Source organism: Tachyglossus aculeatus, chromosome 11 (assembly GCF_015852505.1).
Source record: "Tachyglossus aculeatus isolate mTacAcu1 chromosome 11, mTacAcu1.pri, whole genome shotgun sequence".
NCBI lineage: Eukaryota > Metazoa > Chordata > Mammalia > Monotremata > Tachyglossidae > Tachyglossus > Tachyglossus aculeatus.
This window is the reverse complement of record NC_052076.1, coordinates 32,461,524-32,474,021: the sequence shown is the minus strand read 5'-3', so window position 1 is coordinate 32,474,021 and position 12,498 is coordinate 32,461,524. Positions and strand designations below refer to the sequence as shown.

The window sequence follows — 12,498 nt, the reverse complement described above, 5'->3', positions numbered from 1 at the left end:
TGACCTCTTGTTCCAGAGCCTCCGGATCCCCCTGAGCTGGAAATCCGGGAAGTCAAGGCCCGCAGCATGAATCTACGCTGGACCCAGCGGTTTGACGGAAACAGCATCATCACCGGCTTCGACATCGAGTACAAGAACAAGTCGGGTACGGCCGGGGGTGCTCGTCCCTGGCCTCCGCTGAGACGGGACGGGCAGCAGCCACACAGATTGCTCCACCAGTCCTCCAGCCAGCAGACATCGCTCCAGAGCTGCCCCCCAACCTGTCAGTCTTCCCATTGCCATGGAAACCTCAGCAAAGGGGATTCCCGAGTGCCTCAGGGCAGCCGGGAGGGGGGCTCCTGGCCTAGATGGGGTCGAGCCCAGGCAGACAGGTCGGTGCTGACTCAACTCTGCTTGTGCTGCAGAACCGGCCTCGAGGGGCTTTGTGGGTACTGGGGGAGGCGGGAGCAGCTGCAGGGTTTTCTTTGCTCCTGTGAATTCCCCCCAATTTTGTCGCAAAGAAACCCAGAGAGGAGCACCATACCTGAGAGGGGCTGGGTAAATGGATGCTTCTCCCACATGTTGAGGAAAAAGGAAAAAATGCTGCCCCGTCCCTTCTAGGTGGCACCCTCCCTTCTTCCCCCTCCCAAACCCGGACCTGCCCAAGGGAGTGGGAGGGAGCCCAAGCTTCTCTGTGATCGCCCGGCTCTGGGTCTCCAGCGAGGAGATTCAATCCTGGCTCCCGTTTCATTCCCAAAGCAATTTTGTCCACACACTAGACCACCCTGCCATTGGGAGCCCCCTCCCCGGGGCAAGGGGTAGATCCGGACCTGGCCCGGTGGGGCACCGTGGCCAGAAATGGGCAGAGCGTCAGACACAGAATATGCCCCCCCCAAGTGAGGTCTTCTCCCCGCTGCCTAATCCTGGCTCCGGGCCCCCCAGGGTGGGGTGAGAGCCGCAACGCACTGCAGGAGAGGATTCTAGGGAGAGGGGCGGTCCGGGTTGCGGCCGAGGAGAGGGCTTTAGGGGCGATCTCTCTTCTTAGGCCTGGTGTCTTTCCGGGACTGGTGTCTGCCCAGGGTTGGCGTGTGCCCGGGGCTTGAGACTGTCTGTGGGCCTGATGTCTGTCCGGGGCTTGTGACTGTCCAGGGCTGGAGTATGTCCAGGGCTGGAGTATGTCCGGGGCTGGCGTGTGTCCGGGACTGGCGTCTGTCCAGGCCGGTGTCTGTCTGGGGTTGGCGTCTGCCTGGGGCTAGTGTCTGAACGGGGCCCGTGTGTGTCAGGGGTTGGCGTGTGTCCGGGGCTGGGGTCTATCCGGGGCTAGTGTCTGTCAGGGACTAGTTTCTGTCTGGGGTTGGCGTGTTTCCGGGGCTGGTGTCTGTCCAGGGCTAGTGTCTGTCCGGGGCTGGCGTGAATCCGGGGCTGGTGTCTGTCCGGGGTTGGCGAGTGGCAGTTGCAGATGTCAGTCTGGGGCTCGTGTCTGTCCGGGTTTGGCGAGTGGCAGTTGCAGATGTCAGTCTGGGGCTTGTGTCTGTTCGGGGCCGGCGTGTGTCCGGGGCTTGTGTCTGTCCGGGGCTAGCGTCTGCCAGGGGCTAGTTTTTTTTTTTTCTGATGGCATTCATCAAGCGCTTACTATGTGCAGAGCACTGTTCTAAGCGCTGGGGAGGTTACAAGGTGATCAGGTTGTCTCACGGGGGGCTCACAGTCTTAATCCCCATTTTCCAGCTGAGGTAACTGAGGCCCAGAGACGTGAAGTGACTTGCCCGAAGTCACACAGCAGACAAGTGGGGGAGACTGGATTTGAACCCATGACCTCTGACTCCAAAGCCCGGGCTCTTTCCCCTGAGCCACGCTGCTTCTCTGTCTGGGGTTGGCGTGTGTCCGGGGCTGGTATCTGTGCGGGGCTAGTGTGTGTCCGGGACTGGCACGTGTCTGGCCGGGGCTGGCGAGGCTCGAGGGCGAATGCATGCCAGGGGTGCCTTCTCCTGACCAGCCTGGCTCCTGTGAGTTATCTCCCCCCTCCGGACTCCCTCCCTCTCCGCCCCCGCAGACTCGTGGGAGCTGAAGCAGTCCACCCGCAACATCTCGCCCACCATCAACCAAGCCAACATCGTCGACTTGCACCCCGCGTCCGTCTACAGCATCCGTATGTTCTCCTTCAACAAGATCGGCCGCAGTGGCCCCAGCAAAGAGCTCACCGTCAGCACCGAGGAAGCCGGTGAGGCTCCACCGGGCCAGCGGGCTAGCAAGGACTCCGGCCCCTTTCATTCATTCATTCAATCGTATTTATCGATCGCTTACAGTGTGCAGAGCACTGAACTAATAATACCCTTTCATTCATTCATTCAATCGTATTTATCGATCGCTTACTGTGTGCAGAGCACTGGACTAATAATAATAATGATGGCATTTATTAAGCGCTTACTATGTGCAAAGCACTGTTCTAAGCGCTGGAGAGGTTACAAGGAGATCAGGTTGTCCCACGGGGGGCTCACAGTCTTCATCCCCATTTTGCATATGAGGGAACTGAGGCACAGAGAAGTTAAGTGACTTGCCCAAAGTCACCCAGCTGACAAGTGGCGGAGGCGGAATTCGAACCCATGACCCTGATCAGGTTGTCCCACAGGGAGCTCCCAGTCTTCATCCCCATTTTACATATGAGGGAACTGAGGTACAGAGAAGTTAAGTGACTTGCCCAAAGTCACCCAGCTGACAAGTGGCGGAGCCGGGATTCGAACCCATGACCCCTGACTCCAAAGTCCGTGCTCTTTCCACTGAGCCACGCTGCTTCTCAAACGCTAAGCGCTTGGAAAGCACAATTCAACAACCATCCCTACCCAACAAGGGGCTCACAGTCTAGAAGGGGGCAGACAGGCAACAAAACAAAAAAAGTAGGCAGCCATCAATAGCATCAATATAAATTAACATTCATTCTTTCATTCAATCGCATTTATTGAGTGCTTAGTGTGTGCAGAGCACTGTACTAAGCGCTTGAGAAGTACAAGTTGGCAACATATAGAGATGGTCCCTACGCATCATTAATAAAATTAATAGAATAATAAATATGTACATATATACACAAGTCCTGTGGGGTAGGGAGGGGGTAGAGCAGAGGGAGGGAGTTGGGGTGATGGGGAGGGAAGGAGGAGCAGAGGAAAAGGGGGGCTCAGTCTGGGAAGGCTTCCTGGAGGAGGTGAGCTTTCAGTACAGCTTTGAAGGGGGGAAGTGTGCTAGTTTCGCGGATGTGAGGAGGGAGGGTATTCCAGGCCAGAGGTAAGAGGTGGGCCAGGGGTCGACGGTGGGACAGGGGAGAACGAGGCCGGCCCCAGCCCCCTGGTCCCGCCCCACAAACTTGACTCTCAGCCCCCTGTCCTGGACCCTGAACCCGGATCCCGAGCCCCAGCCCCGACCCCTCGGGCCCCCGCCCCTGAACTCGTCTCCGGGACCCAAACCCCTGCCCCAGTCCCGTCCCAGCCCCCAGGATCCACCCCCGATCCCCGAATCCCCGCCCACGGACCTCGACCTTGACCCCTGACCCCCGAACCCCGGCCTCCGGCCCCCGCAGGGTGAGGGAATCAGCGTGATGGGAGGGAGGTTGGGGGAGGAAGCCTGGTGGGTGAGAAGGAGGAGGGATGGGGGGCGGGTCTTGGAAACTCTTCCCGCTCCCCATGGAGAACCCCTACTGGAAAGCAGTGTGGCTTAGTGGAAAGAGCTCTGGTTTAGGAGTCAGAGGGCACGGGTCCTAATCCCGCCTCCGCCATTTATCAGCTGTGTGACTTTGGGCAAGCCACTTAACTTCTCTGTGCCTCAGTTACCTCATTTGTAAAATGGGAATCAAGACTGGGAGTCCCACGTGGGTCAACCTGATTACCTTGTATTTACCCCAGCGCTTAGAACAAGGCATGGCACAAAGTAAGCGCTTAACAAATATTATTATTATTATTATTATTATTATTACTCCCTACTTTCCCGGAGCGGCACGTGGGACTGCGGGGAACTGTCCCCGGTGCTGAGGCTGATGCGAGACCCGGGAAAGAGGCGGCCTTGATGCTGTCCAAGCCTACCGCCGCCCTTGTCCATCCTCCTTCGGACCCACCCCTCTGCTTTTCGCCCCCGTCCCGCCCCGGGGGCTCAGATTCCCTTGGGTGCTTTCCTCCCAGCTCCGGACGGCCCCCCGACGGACGTCACCCTGCAACCCGTGACCTCTCAAAGCATCCAGGTGACCTGGAAGGTACGTGGGGCCCAGAGCGCACAGTTCAGCTAGTTGGCCTGGGAGGGCGAGTCCGCCAGGCTCTGAGATGGGGACTCCCCCGCACCAAACCACCCTTTCGCCCCACTCTGGGGTGCCCCGAATGTAAGAGGTTGGGCTGGGGAGAAAGGAAATGATTGTTTTCCAGGACTCGAGAGTTTTGGCCTTCAGAGATCCAGGGGAAGAGGTGAGAGCCAGATCTGACTTTCCTCAAATTTCGCCTTCCCCCGGGGCCCACAAGTGGTACCATTACTGAGTCGGCCCCGAGGCCCATCCTGCCAGGGACTCTCTCTTTGGCAGGGGCACCAGGCCCCTGTGAGGGACTTTGTGCTGGATACCCATCTTCAGGGTTAGGGGTGGATCATCCAGCACCCTTGATTCTCCCCTCTCCATCCCTGACTCTCCCCTCTCCATCCCTGATTCTCCATCCAGGGACCCAGCACGGACTATCCAAAACCCCTCTCCATCCCTGACCCTCCCTCTTTTGACTCAGCATGGGCCAGCCAACATCCCTGACCTTCTCTCTCCATCCCTGACTCTCCCCTCAGTGAGCCAGAATGGGCCACCCAACATCCCTGACTCTCCCCTTTCCATCCATGACCCTTCCCCGGTGACCCAGCATGGACAATCCAACAGCCCTGACTCTGCTTTCTCCATCTCTGACTCTCTCCTCCCCATCCCTGGTTCTCCCTCCAGTGACCCAGCATGGACCATCCAATACCCCTGACTCTCCCTTCTCCAACCCTGACTCTCCCATGGTGGCCCAGCCTAGATCCCTCACATGTAGATCCAACCCAACTCCTCTTGGACTCGCAGATGTTTCCAGCCGCACACCGTCCTTGGGGAATGGATTCTGTTAAGGGTCCTGGAGCTCTTGGGGTCGGGAGAGGTGAGGGAGGGGCTGTGGTTAACCCAGGAGCCAACCGAATTGGGGAGGAGAAAGTTTATGGAAACAGCTGAATCGGAGAAGTATTAGGAGGCCTTAGGGCTCCACGTCTAACCCCCGCAGCACTTTCCCTGGACATACTTGGTCCAGCCAGTCTGAGATTTCCATTTCCTAGGGTCGCCTCTCGGTCCCCAAAGAGGTGGGCTGGTGAGGATCGTTGGGGTTAGGGTCTCCCCACAGCAGGAGAAACTAGGAGTAAAGCGGGGACTGGTCCAAAGCTCCCAGTAAGCCCGGCCCCCTTCGGCGAGACCTGTGCGATCCCCTGAGGGACACCGGTTGTCCAGCGCCATGGGGCAGTGGCTGAATCAAGTTGCTCCCGTCTGGACAACCGGCAGTCAGCATCGGCTGTTACCCAGTTCTTCCAGCTAGTCGGAGGGAAGGTTTGGTAATTTAGAAAAACACGATCCGAGCAAGTCCTGATTCCACAAACTGGTCAAATCCCAGAGATTCTCATCTGATGACCAGATTTTTAATCTACACCCGGATAAACCGTCTGAACCTAGATCCGTGCCACCCCTTCTTTACTCTGTTCCCTTCCCACCCTGCTCTCTCCCTGTCTCCGCCCTGCCCCTTCCACCTCTTCACCCCGTTCTTTCTCTTCCCCTTCCCTCTTTCTTTCCTTTTCCCTCTCTAGTCTCTGCCTCCTCCTTGCTTCCCCTTTTCTCTTCTTTCCCTTCCCCCCCTCCCCTCTCCATCCTCTCTTCTCCCCTTCACTTCCTCCAAACCCTCCCCCTTCACCCCTCACAACTCTCCCTCCCTTCCACTCAATCAGCCCTTTCCTTCCCCCTGTATTTATCCTGTGGGGATTTGAGGTGGGGGGCGGTGAAAGAGGAGCGGATCAAAATGTAAAACGTGGAGACACTTGGTTACAAACTCCCTCGCCCAGGTCGATAAAGTTTAGAATCAGATTTATTTCTCAGAAGTCGCATCATGAAAAATAAAATTGATTAGAAATTTAGGACTTCAGGATGAACCAACCGGTCAATAAATTTAAGTCCGACCACTCTGGAGATTTTTTTTTTAGCACCAAGAAACAGATTAATGAAAAATACAGATTCACTCGAAGGATAAGTCACTTCATTTTAAGACTCTTTCAGGCAGATGGATCGTCCTGGCTTTATAACATAAATTTGCAATCAGCCCTATTGATTTCTTAATGCTTCAGAGAAATATTGTTAAGATTGATTGAAGGCCGCGGGGTGTGGGGTTGGGGGTGGAGGTGGAAGTGAGGGCGTGAAGACTGTGTGTTGTGGGTAGGCTATTGCTGGTTTAATTTTTTTTCTCTCCAATTTGGGGAGGAGGGAAGGGGGAGGAGAAGGAGGGGGAGGAGGACAGGCCTGATTGGCTGAGATCTCTTATTAGCTCTTCAACAGCCCCAGGTGCCTTGACAGACAGCCCTCCCCTCTTCTCCCTCCCTCCTTCTTCCCCCTTCCCCTCTTTCCTCTCTCCTCCCTCCCTCTCCCATTTTCCAACCCTTCCTTCCTCTCTTCTGAGACCACCCCATCACCACCACCTGCATTCCCAGAGCGGCTGGGCCCTAAGGGAAGGAGGAGTGTAGGCATCTCACCTCCCAGTGCTTGGAGGGAGAGAGGCAATCCTCCATTCAGTCACTGAGCCCTGAGCTCAGGTTCAGGGAGTCCAGGGGGAGTGAGGGCAGGGGCGGTAGGGAAGTTCAACCCCTCCCCTAAGACACACAAACATGCACACACACACACACACACACACACACACACACACACACACACACACAGACAGACACTACCCCAGGCCTTCTCCCAGGTTACAGGCCTGAGCATTGGTGCGAGGGGCCCAAGGCTGCATGACCTACTGGATAGAGCACGGGCCCGGGACTCAAAAGGACCAGGGTTCTAATCCCAGCTCCACCAGTTGTCTGCTGTGTGACCTTGGGCAAGTCACTTCACTTCTCTGGGCCTCAGTTTCCTCATCTGTAAAATGGGGATGAAGACTGTGAGCCCCATGTGGGACATGGATTATGTCCAGTCTGATTAGCTTGTATCTATCCCAGCACTTGGGACTGTGCCTGGCACATAAAAAGTGCTTAACAAATACCTTTTTGGAAAAAAAAAAAACCTAGTTGGGTAGAGCTGATCCAACCGACTGGACTGCGCCATTCTCCCCTCCAGGATCCCAGGGGCAGTACAACCCTGGTAAAGCAGCCAGAGCGAGGGACATCAGGTCTGACTTTTACCAACTCTCTTGTGTTGTGCTCTCCCAAGTGCTTAGTCCAGTGCTCTGCACACAGTAAGCGCTCAGTGGCGGGTTGATTTTAAGAAGGTTCTGACGTCTGCAGCCTGAATTCTTTCAGGCCGGGGGGGCCTGGCAGGAGGCCCATCCGACATGGAGCCTGGGGCTGCCCTAGAGAGTAACTATGCCCATCCCTGTCCCTCCCGCCCTGCCCCTAGGCCCCGAAGAAGGAGCTGCAGAACGGGGTGATCCGAGGCTACCAGATCGGCTATCGAGAGAACAGTCCTGGCAGCAACGGGCAGTACAGCATCGTGGAGATGAAGGCCACGGGGGACAGCGAGGTCTACACCCTCGACAACTTGAAGAAGTTCGCCCAGTACGGGGTGGTGGTCCAGGCTTTCAATCGGGCCGGCACGGGCCCCTCCTCCAGTGAGATCAACGCCACCACGCTAGAGGATGGTGAGGTGATGGGGCGGGCAGTGGCGGGTGGAGGCGGGTGGTAGAATCCAGGAATGTCCCTTCTTCCCTCCCCATATCCTGGTCACTCCTCTCCCAGCAGGGCAAGGTCACCCTAGTCTCCTGGCTCCTAGCTCAGGGCTCTCCTTCCTTCTCTATTCTGAAAGGTATTGGCTGTTCCCCATTCCCAGAGTTGGGAGAGTCATTCGGTCCAGCCCCCAGCCTCCAGGCTGGTGACTGTGGTAAGGTCTTTGTTTAAAGCTCTCCGCACTGCCAGCTCAGTAACCCCTTCTCATGATGAGTCTGTGGGGCTCGGCTTCTTTCTACCCATTTTGTAGTGCTCGGCCCAAACTAAGTGCTCAATAAATACCATTCATCGATTTCTCACTAGCTATCTCTGACTCTCCTAGAGAGGAAGAGGAAAGGCTTCAGAAAGGCAGAGAGAATGAGAGAGAGAGAGACAAATAAGCCTGTCTCTTTTGTCTCTGCGTTACCATCTCTGTTTTTCTCACCCTCCCTGGCCTTTGGCCTTTGAGGGGAAGAAAATCGGCAGTAGTGGCAGTAGTAATGATTCACGCCACAGAGGTTTGAGGTCCAGAAGGACGCAGGTTCTCCTCCCTGCCCATGGAGTCCGGGGGCGTGGGGCGGGATGGGTGGGGTGGGAGGTGAGGAGCCTGCGGAGTTGTTTCCCAAACAAAGTGTGCTTGTGTAGTGGGGGAGAGGCGTCGGGCTGCATTTGCTCAGCAGTTTTTCATCCTTAATTAAGGCCCTCGTTAGCCTGTCAAATCCTGATCGTTTCCTGGCAATATTAGTGCTCCTCGAGGGGCGTTCAGGGCCCCTGTCTTAGCAGTGGTGTCTTTTCCGTAATTATATTACCTTCATTTTGTTCGAACGGGCGATCTGTATTAGTTTATTACGCTCGGTCCCTAATTACACGGTGCTTATATTTTTACACCTAAGTAATATGAAACAATAATCATTCTCAAAGAGGATCGTTAGGATGATGTATTATCGCTTAAATGCTCATAAAAATTAGAGCTGCCTCTAGTGGGGCAGTGGGATCCAATTACCTCCCTTCCACCTACCGCTCCCCAGCCCCACGACTCCAATCGGCTCCACGGCCCTGGGGGGAGCCCGGAAGTGTCCAGGAACTAGTGTTCCTCACCTCCACCCCCCATCCCTCAAATACATACAATCACCCCTGGGGGTAACCTCAGGACCCGCAGATGGATACAGCAGCGGTCAGGATTTGGGGTAATTATGATGGTAATAATAATGATAATGGTAATTGTTAAGCACTTGCTATGTGTCAAGCACTGTTCTGAGCATTGGGGTAGATGCAATTAATCATGATGGACACAGTTCTTGTCGACGTGGGGCAAAAAGTCTAAGTAAGGGTGAGGACAGGTATTGAATCCCCATTTTACAGATGAGGAAACAGAGGCATAGAAAAGTGACTTAACCAAGGCCAAGCAATAGACAATTGGCAGAGTCGCGATTAGAACCCAGGTCCTCTGACTCCCCGCCCGGGCTATAAAAAGGGGCAAAAATAATAAGCGGGGTTGAAAGAGGGGTGGCAGGGCAGAGGGACCCTGGTAATCAGGACATCAGGCCCGAATGATGTTCGCTAAGGTTTTCTCTCCCTAAGCCCAACTGGATCTTGCTCTCCTCACCCACATCCTTAACCCCGTCTTTCCCTTCTGACAGCAGCGGGGCTGGGAGCGAGGAAGCGGGAACGGGTGGGAAGACATCAAGAATGGCCTCCTGCCTAGAGGGTGTGTGGGTGGAGGTTTAAGGGTCTCCACCTCTGGGCCTTTAACAACCAGCAGAAACAGGGGACTGGGGAGGGTCTTGCCTGGAGACCGGGGCATGGCTTAGATGACCTCTGAACACCCCCCTCCCAACCTCTCATGACCACACACACACACACACACACACACACACACACACACACATCTTCTGCTCTACCCAATGCCTGAAGATCATTATTATTATTAACGATAATAATAATAATGGTATTTGTTAAGCGCTTACTATGCCCCAGGCACTGTTCTAAGCGCTGGGGTAGATACAAGATACACGGGGGCTCACTCTTAATCCCCATTTTACAGGTGTGGGAACTGAGGCACAGAGAAGTTAAGTGACTTGCCCAAGGTCACACAGCAGGCAAGTGGCAGAGTCAGGATTAGAACCCATTCATTCATTCATTCATTCATTCAATCGTTTTTATTGAGCGCTTATTGTGTGCAGTGCACTGTACTAGGCGCTTGGGAAGTACAAGTTGGCAACATATAGAGACAGTCCCTACCCAACAGTGCGCTTACGGTCTAGAAGGGGGAGACAGAGAACAAAACAAAATATATTAACAAAATAAAATAAATAGAATAAATATGTACAAATAGAATAAATAGAGTAATAAATACATACAAACATACATGCATATATACAGGTGCTGTGGGAAGGGGAAGGAGCTAAGGTGGGGGTGATGGAGAGGGGGAGGAGGGGGAGAGGAAGGAGGGGGCTCAATGTGGGAAGGCCTCCTGGAGGAGGTGAGCTCTCAGTAGGGCCTTGAAGGGAGGAAGAGAGCTAGCTTGGCGGATGACCAGTCCCGTGCTCTATCCACTTCGCCGGCCACGCTGGCTACCGGGCTTGTGCCCCGGGTGCCTCCCTCAGGGCTCCCCAGTGTCTGCCTCTGTCATCCCCTGTCCAGTGCCCAGCCAGCCTCCGGAGAACGTCCGTGCCCTGTCCATCACCTCTGATGTGGCCGTCATCTCTTGGGCGGAGCCCCCACGTAGCACCCTCAACGGGGTGCTCAGGGGCTACCGGGTCATCTTCTGGTCTCTCTACGTGGATGGGGGTGAGTCTCTGAGCGGGAGAGCAGAGTGGGGAGGTCCTGGGAGGGGAAAGGGAAGGGGCAGGCCCCGCTCTGCCTGCCGCGGTTTGTTTTGAACAGCCAAAGTGGGTCAGAGCCCTTGACCACCAACCGTTCAGATAGTCTTCCACTGGATGCTTGGAGGGCTGCTAGTTTGGAATCATGGCTCCTGCTTGGTGGAGCTGGTAGATAAGAATTCGTTCATTCATTCAATCGTATTTATTGAGCGCTTACTGTGTGCTTCCCTAAGCGCTTGGGAAGTACAAGTTGGCAACATATAGAGACGGTCGCTACCCAACAGTGGGCTCACAGTCTAGAATCGGGGCTGGTAGATTGGAATCGGGGCTGCTTGGCAGGCTGGGGACGGAGCCCGGGAGCGGACGGGAGTGGAAGAGGTGGGTCCCTTTTTCCAATCCAGGAAAGGACAGCCCCCCCGGGGATGTAGAGGGATGGGGAAGGAGCTCGGTCAGACACGTGCTGACCAGTCCTGTTCCTGGCTGGGATTCTCCCCTGGCCTGGCCTGAGGGCCCTGGAGCCGGGGTTGCTGGTTCATTTGGGGGGTGGGGCAGGTCTGAGGGCGCCCCTGTCTCCCCGCACCCTCCCCGCACACCCCTCGCCCGCAGAGTGGGGCGAGATGCAGAACATCACGACCCGGCGGGAGCGGGTGGAGCTGCGCGGTCTGGAGAAGTTCACCAACTACAGCGTGCAGGTGCTGGCCTACACCCAGGCCGGGGACGGGGTCCGCAGCGGCGTCCTCTACATCCAGACCAAGGAAGACAGTGAGTGACCCCTCCTCCCCACCCCCCAAGGCGTCCGGCCCGGTTCCTTTCCTCCTTCCCATCCCCCCAGCCCTACCTCCTTCCCCTCCTCACAGCACCTGTATATATGTCTGTACAGATTTATTACTCTATTTTACGTGTACATATTTACTATTCTATTTATTTTGTTAATGATGTGCATTTAGCTTTAATTCTATTTGTTCTGACGACTTGACCCCCGTCCACATGTTTTGTTTTGTTGTCTGTCTCCCCCTTCTAGACTGTGAGCCCGTTGTTGGGTAGGGACCGTCTCTATCATCACCTTGTATTCCCCCCAGCGCTTAGAACAGTGCTTTGCACATAGTAAGCGCTTAGCAAATGCCAACATTATTATTATTATATATTGCCGACTTGTACTTTCCAAGCGCTTAGTACAGTGCTCTGCACACAGTAAGCGCTCAATAAATACGATTGAATGAATGAATGTGAGCCCGTTGTTGGGTAGGGACCACGTCTATATGTTGCCACCTTGTACTTCCCAAGCACTTAGTACAGTGCTCTGCACACAGTAAGCACTCAATAAATACGATTAAATGAATGAATGAATGAATGCAATTTCCCAGACAGTCCGGGGACGGGGCAGGAGTTGGGGCGGGGGGCGGAGGGGGTCTTGTCCTATCTCCCTCTGCATCCTCTGCCTTATCCCCCCTCGCGGAGGGGGACACGCCAAGGGTCCTCTTCCTCGTGGTTGGAAAAGCAGCATGGTTCAGTGGAAAGAGCATGGGCTTTGGACTCAGAGGTCATGGGTTCAAATCCCGACTCCGCCACTTGTCAGCTTTGTGACTTTGGGCAAGTCACTTAACTTCTCTGTGCCTCAGTTCCCTCATCCGTAAAATGGGGATTAAGACTGTGAGCCCTACGTGGGACAACCTGATCACCTTGTAACCTCCCCAGTGCTTAGAACAGTGCTTTGCACATAGTAAGCGCTTAATAAATGCCATTATTATTATTATTATTATTATTATTATTATTA

The 12,498-nt window shown here is 55.0% G+C and overlaps 1 protein-coding gene across 1 annotated transcript in view; it reads left to right on the top strand.

Moving 5' to 3' along the window:
* DSCAML1 (DS cell adhesion molecule like 1) overlaps nt 1-12,498 on the top strand; it is a 244,631-nt gene that overhangs the window by 217,921 nt on the left and 14,212 nt on the right. The window contains exons 14-19 of the mRNA XM_038754515.1: nt 17-145; nt 2,030-2,197; nt 4,140-4,210; nt 7,598-7,838; nt 10,546-10,692; nt 11,331-11,486. Coding sequence (XP_038610443.1) covers nt 17-145; nt 2,030-2,197; nt 4,140-4,210; nt 7,598-7,838; nt 10,546-10,692; nt 11,331-11,486 — 912 coding nt within the window. The remainder of the gene's footprint in view (nt 1-16; nt 146-2,029; nt 2,198-4,139; nt 4,211-7,597; nt 7,839-10,545; nt 10,693-11,330; nt 11,487-12,498) is intronic.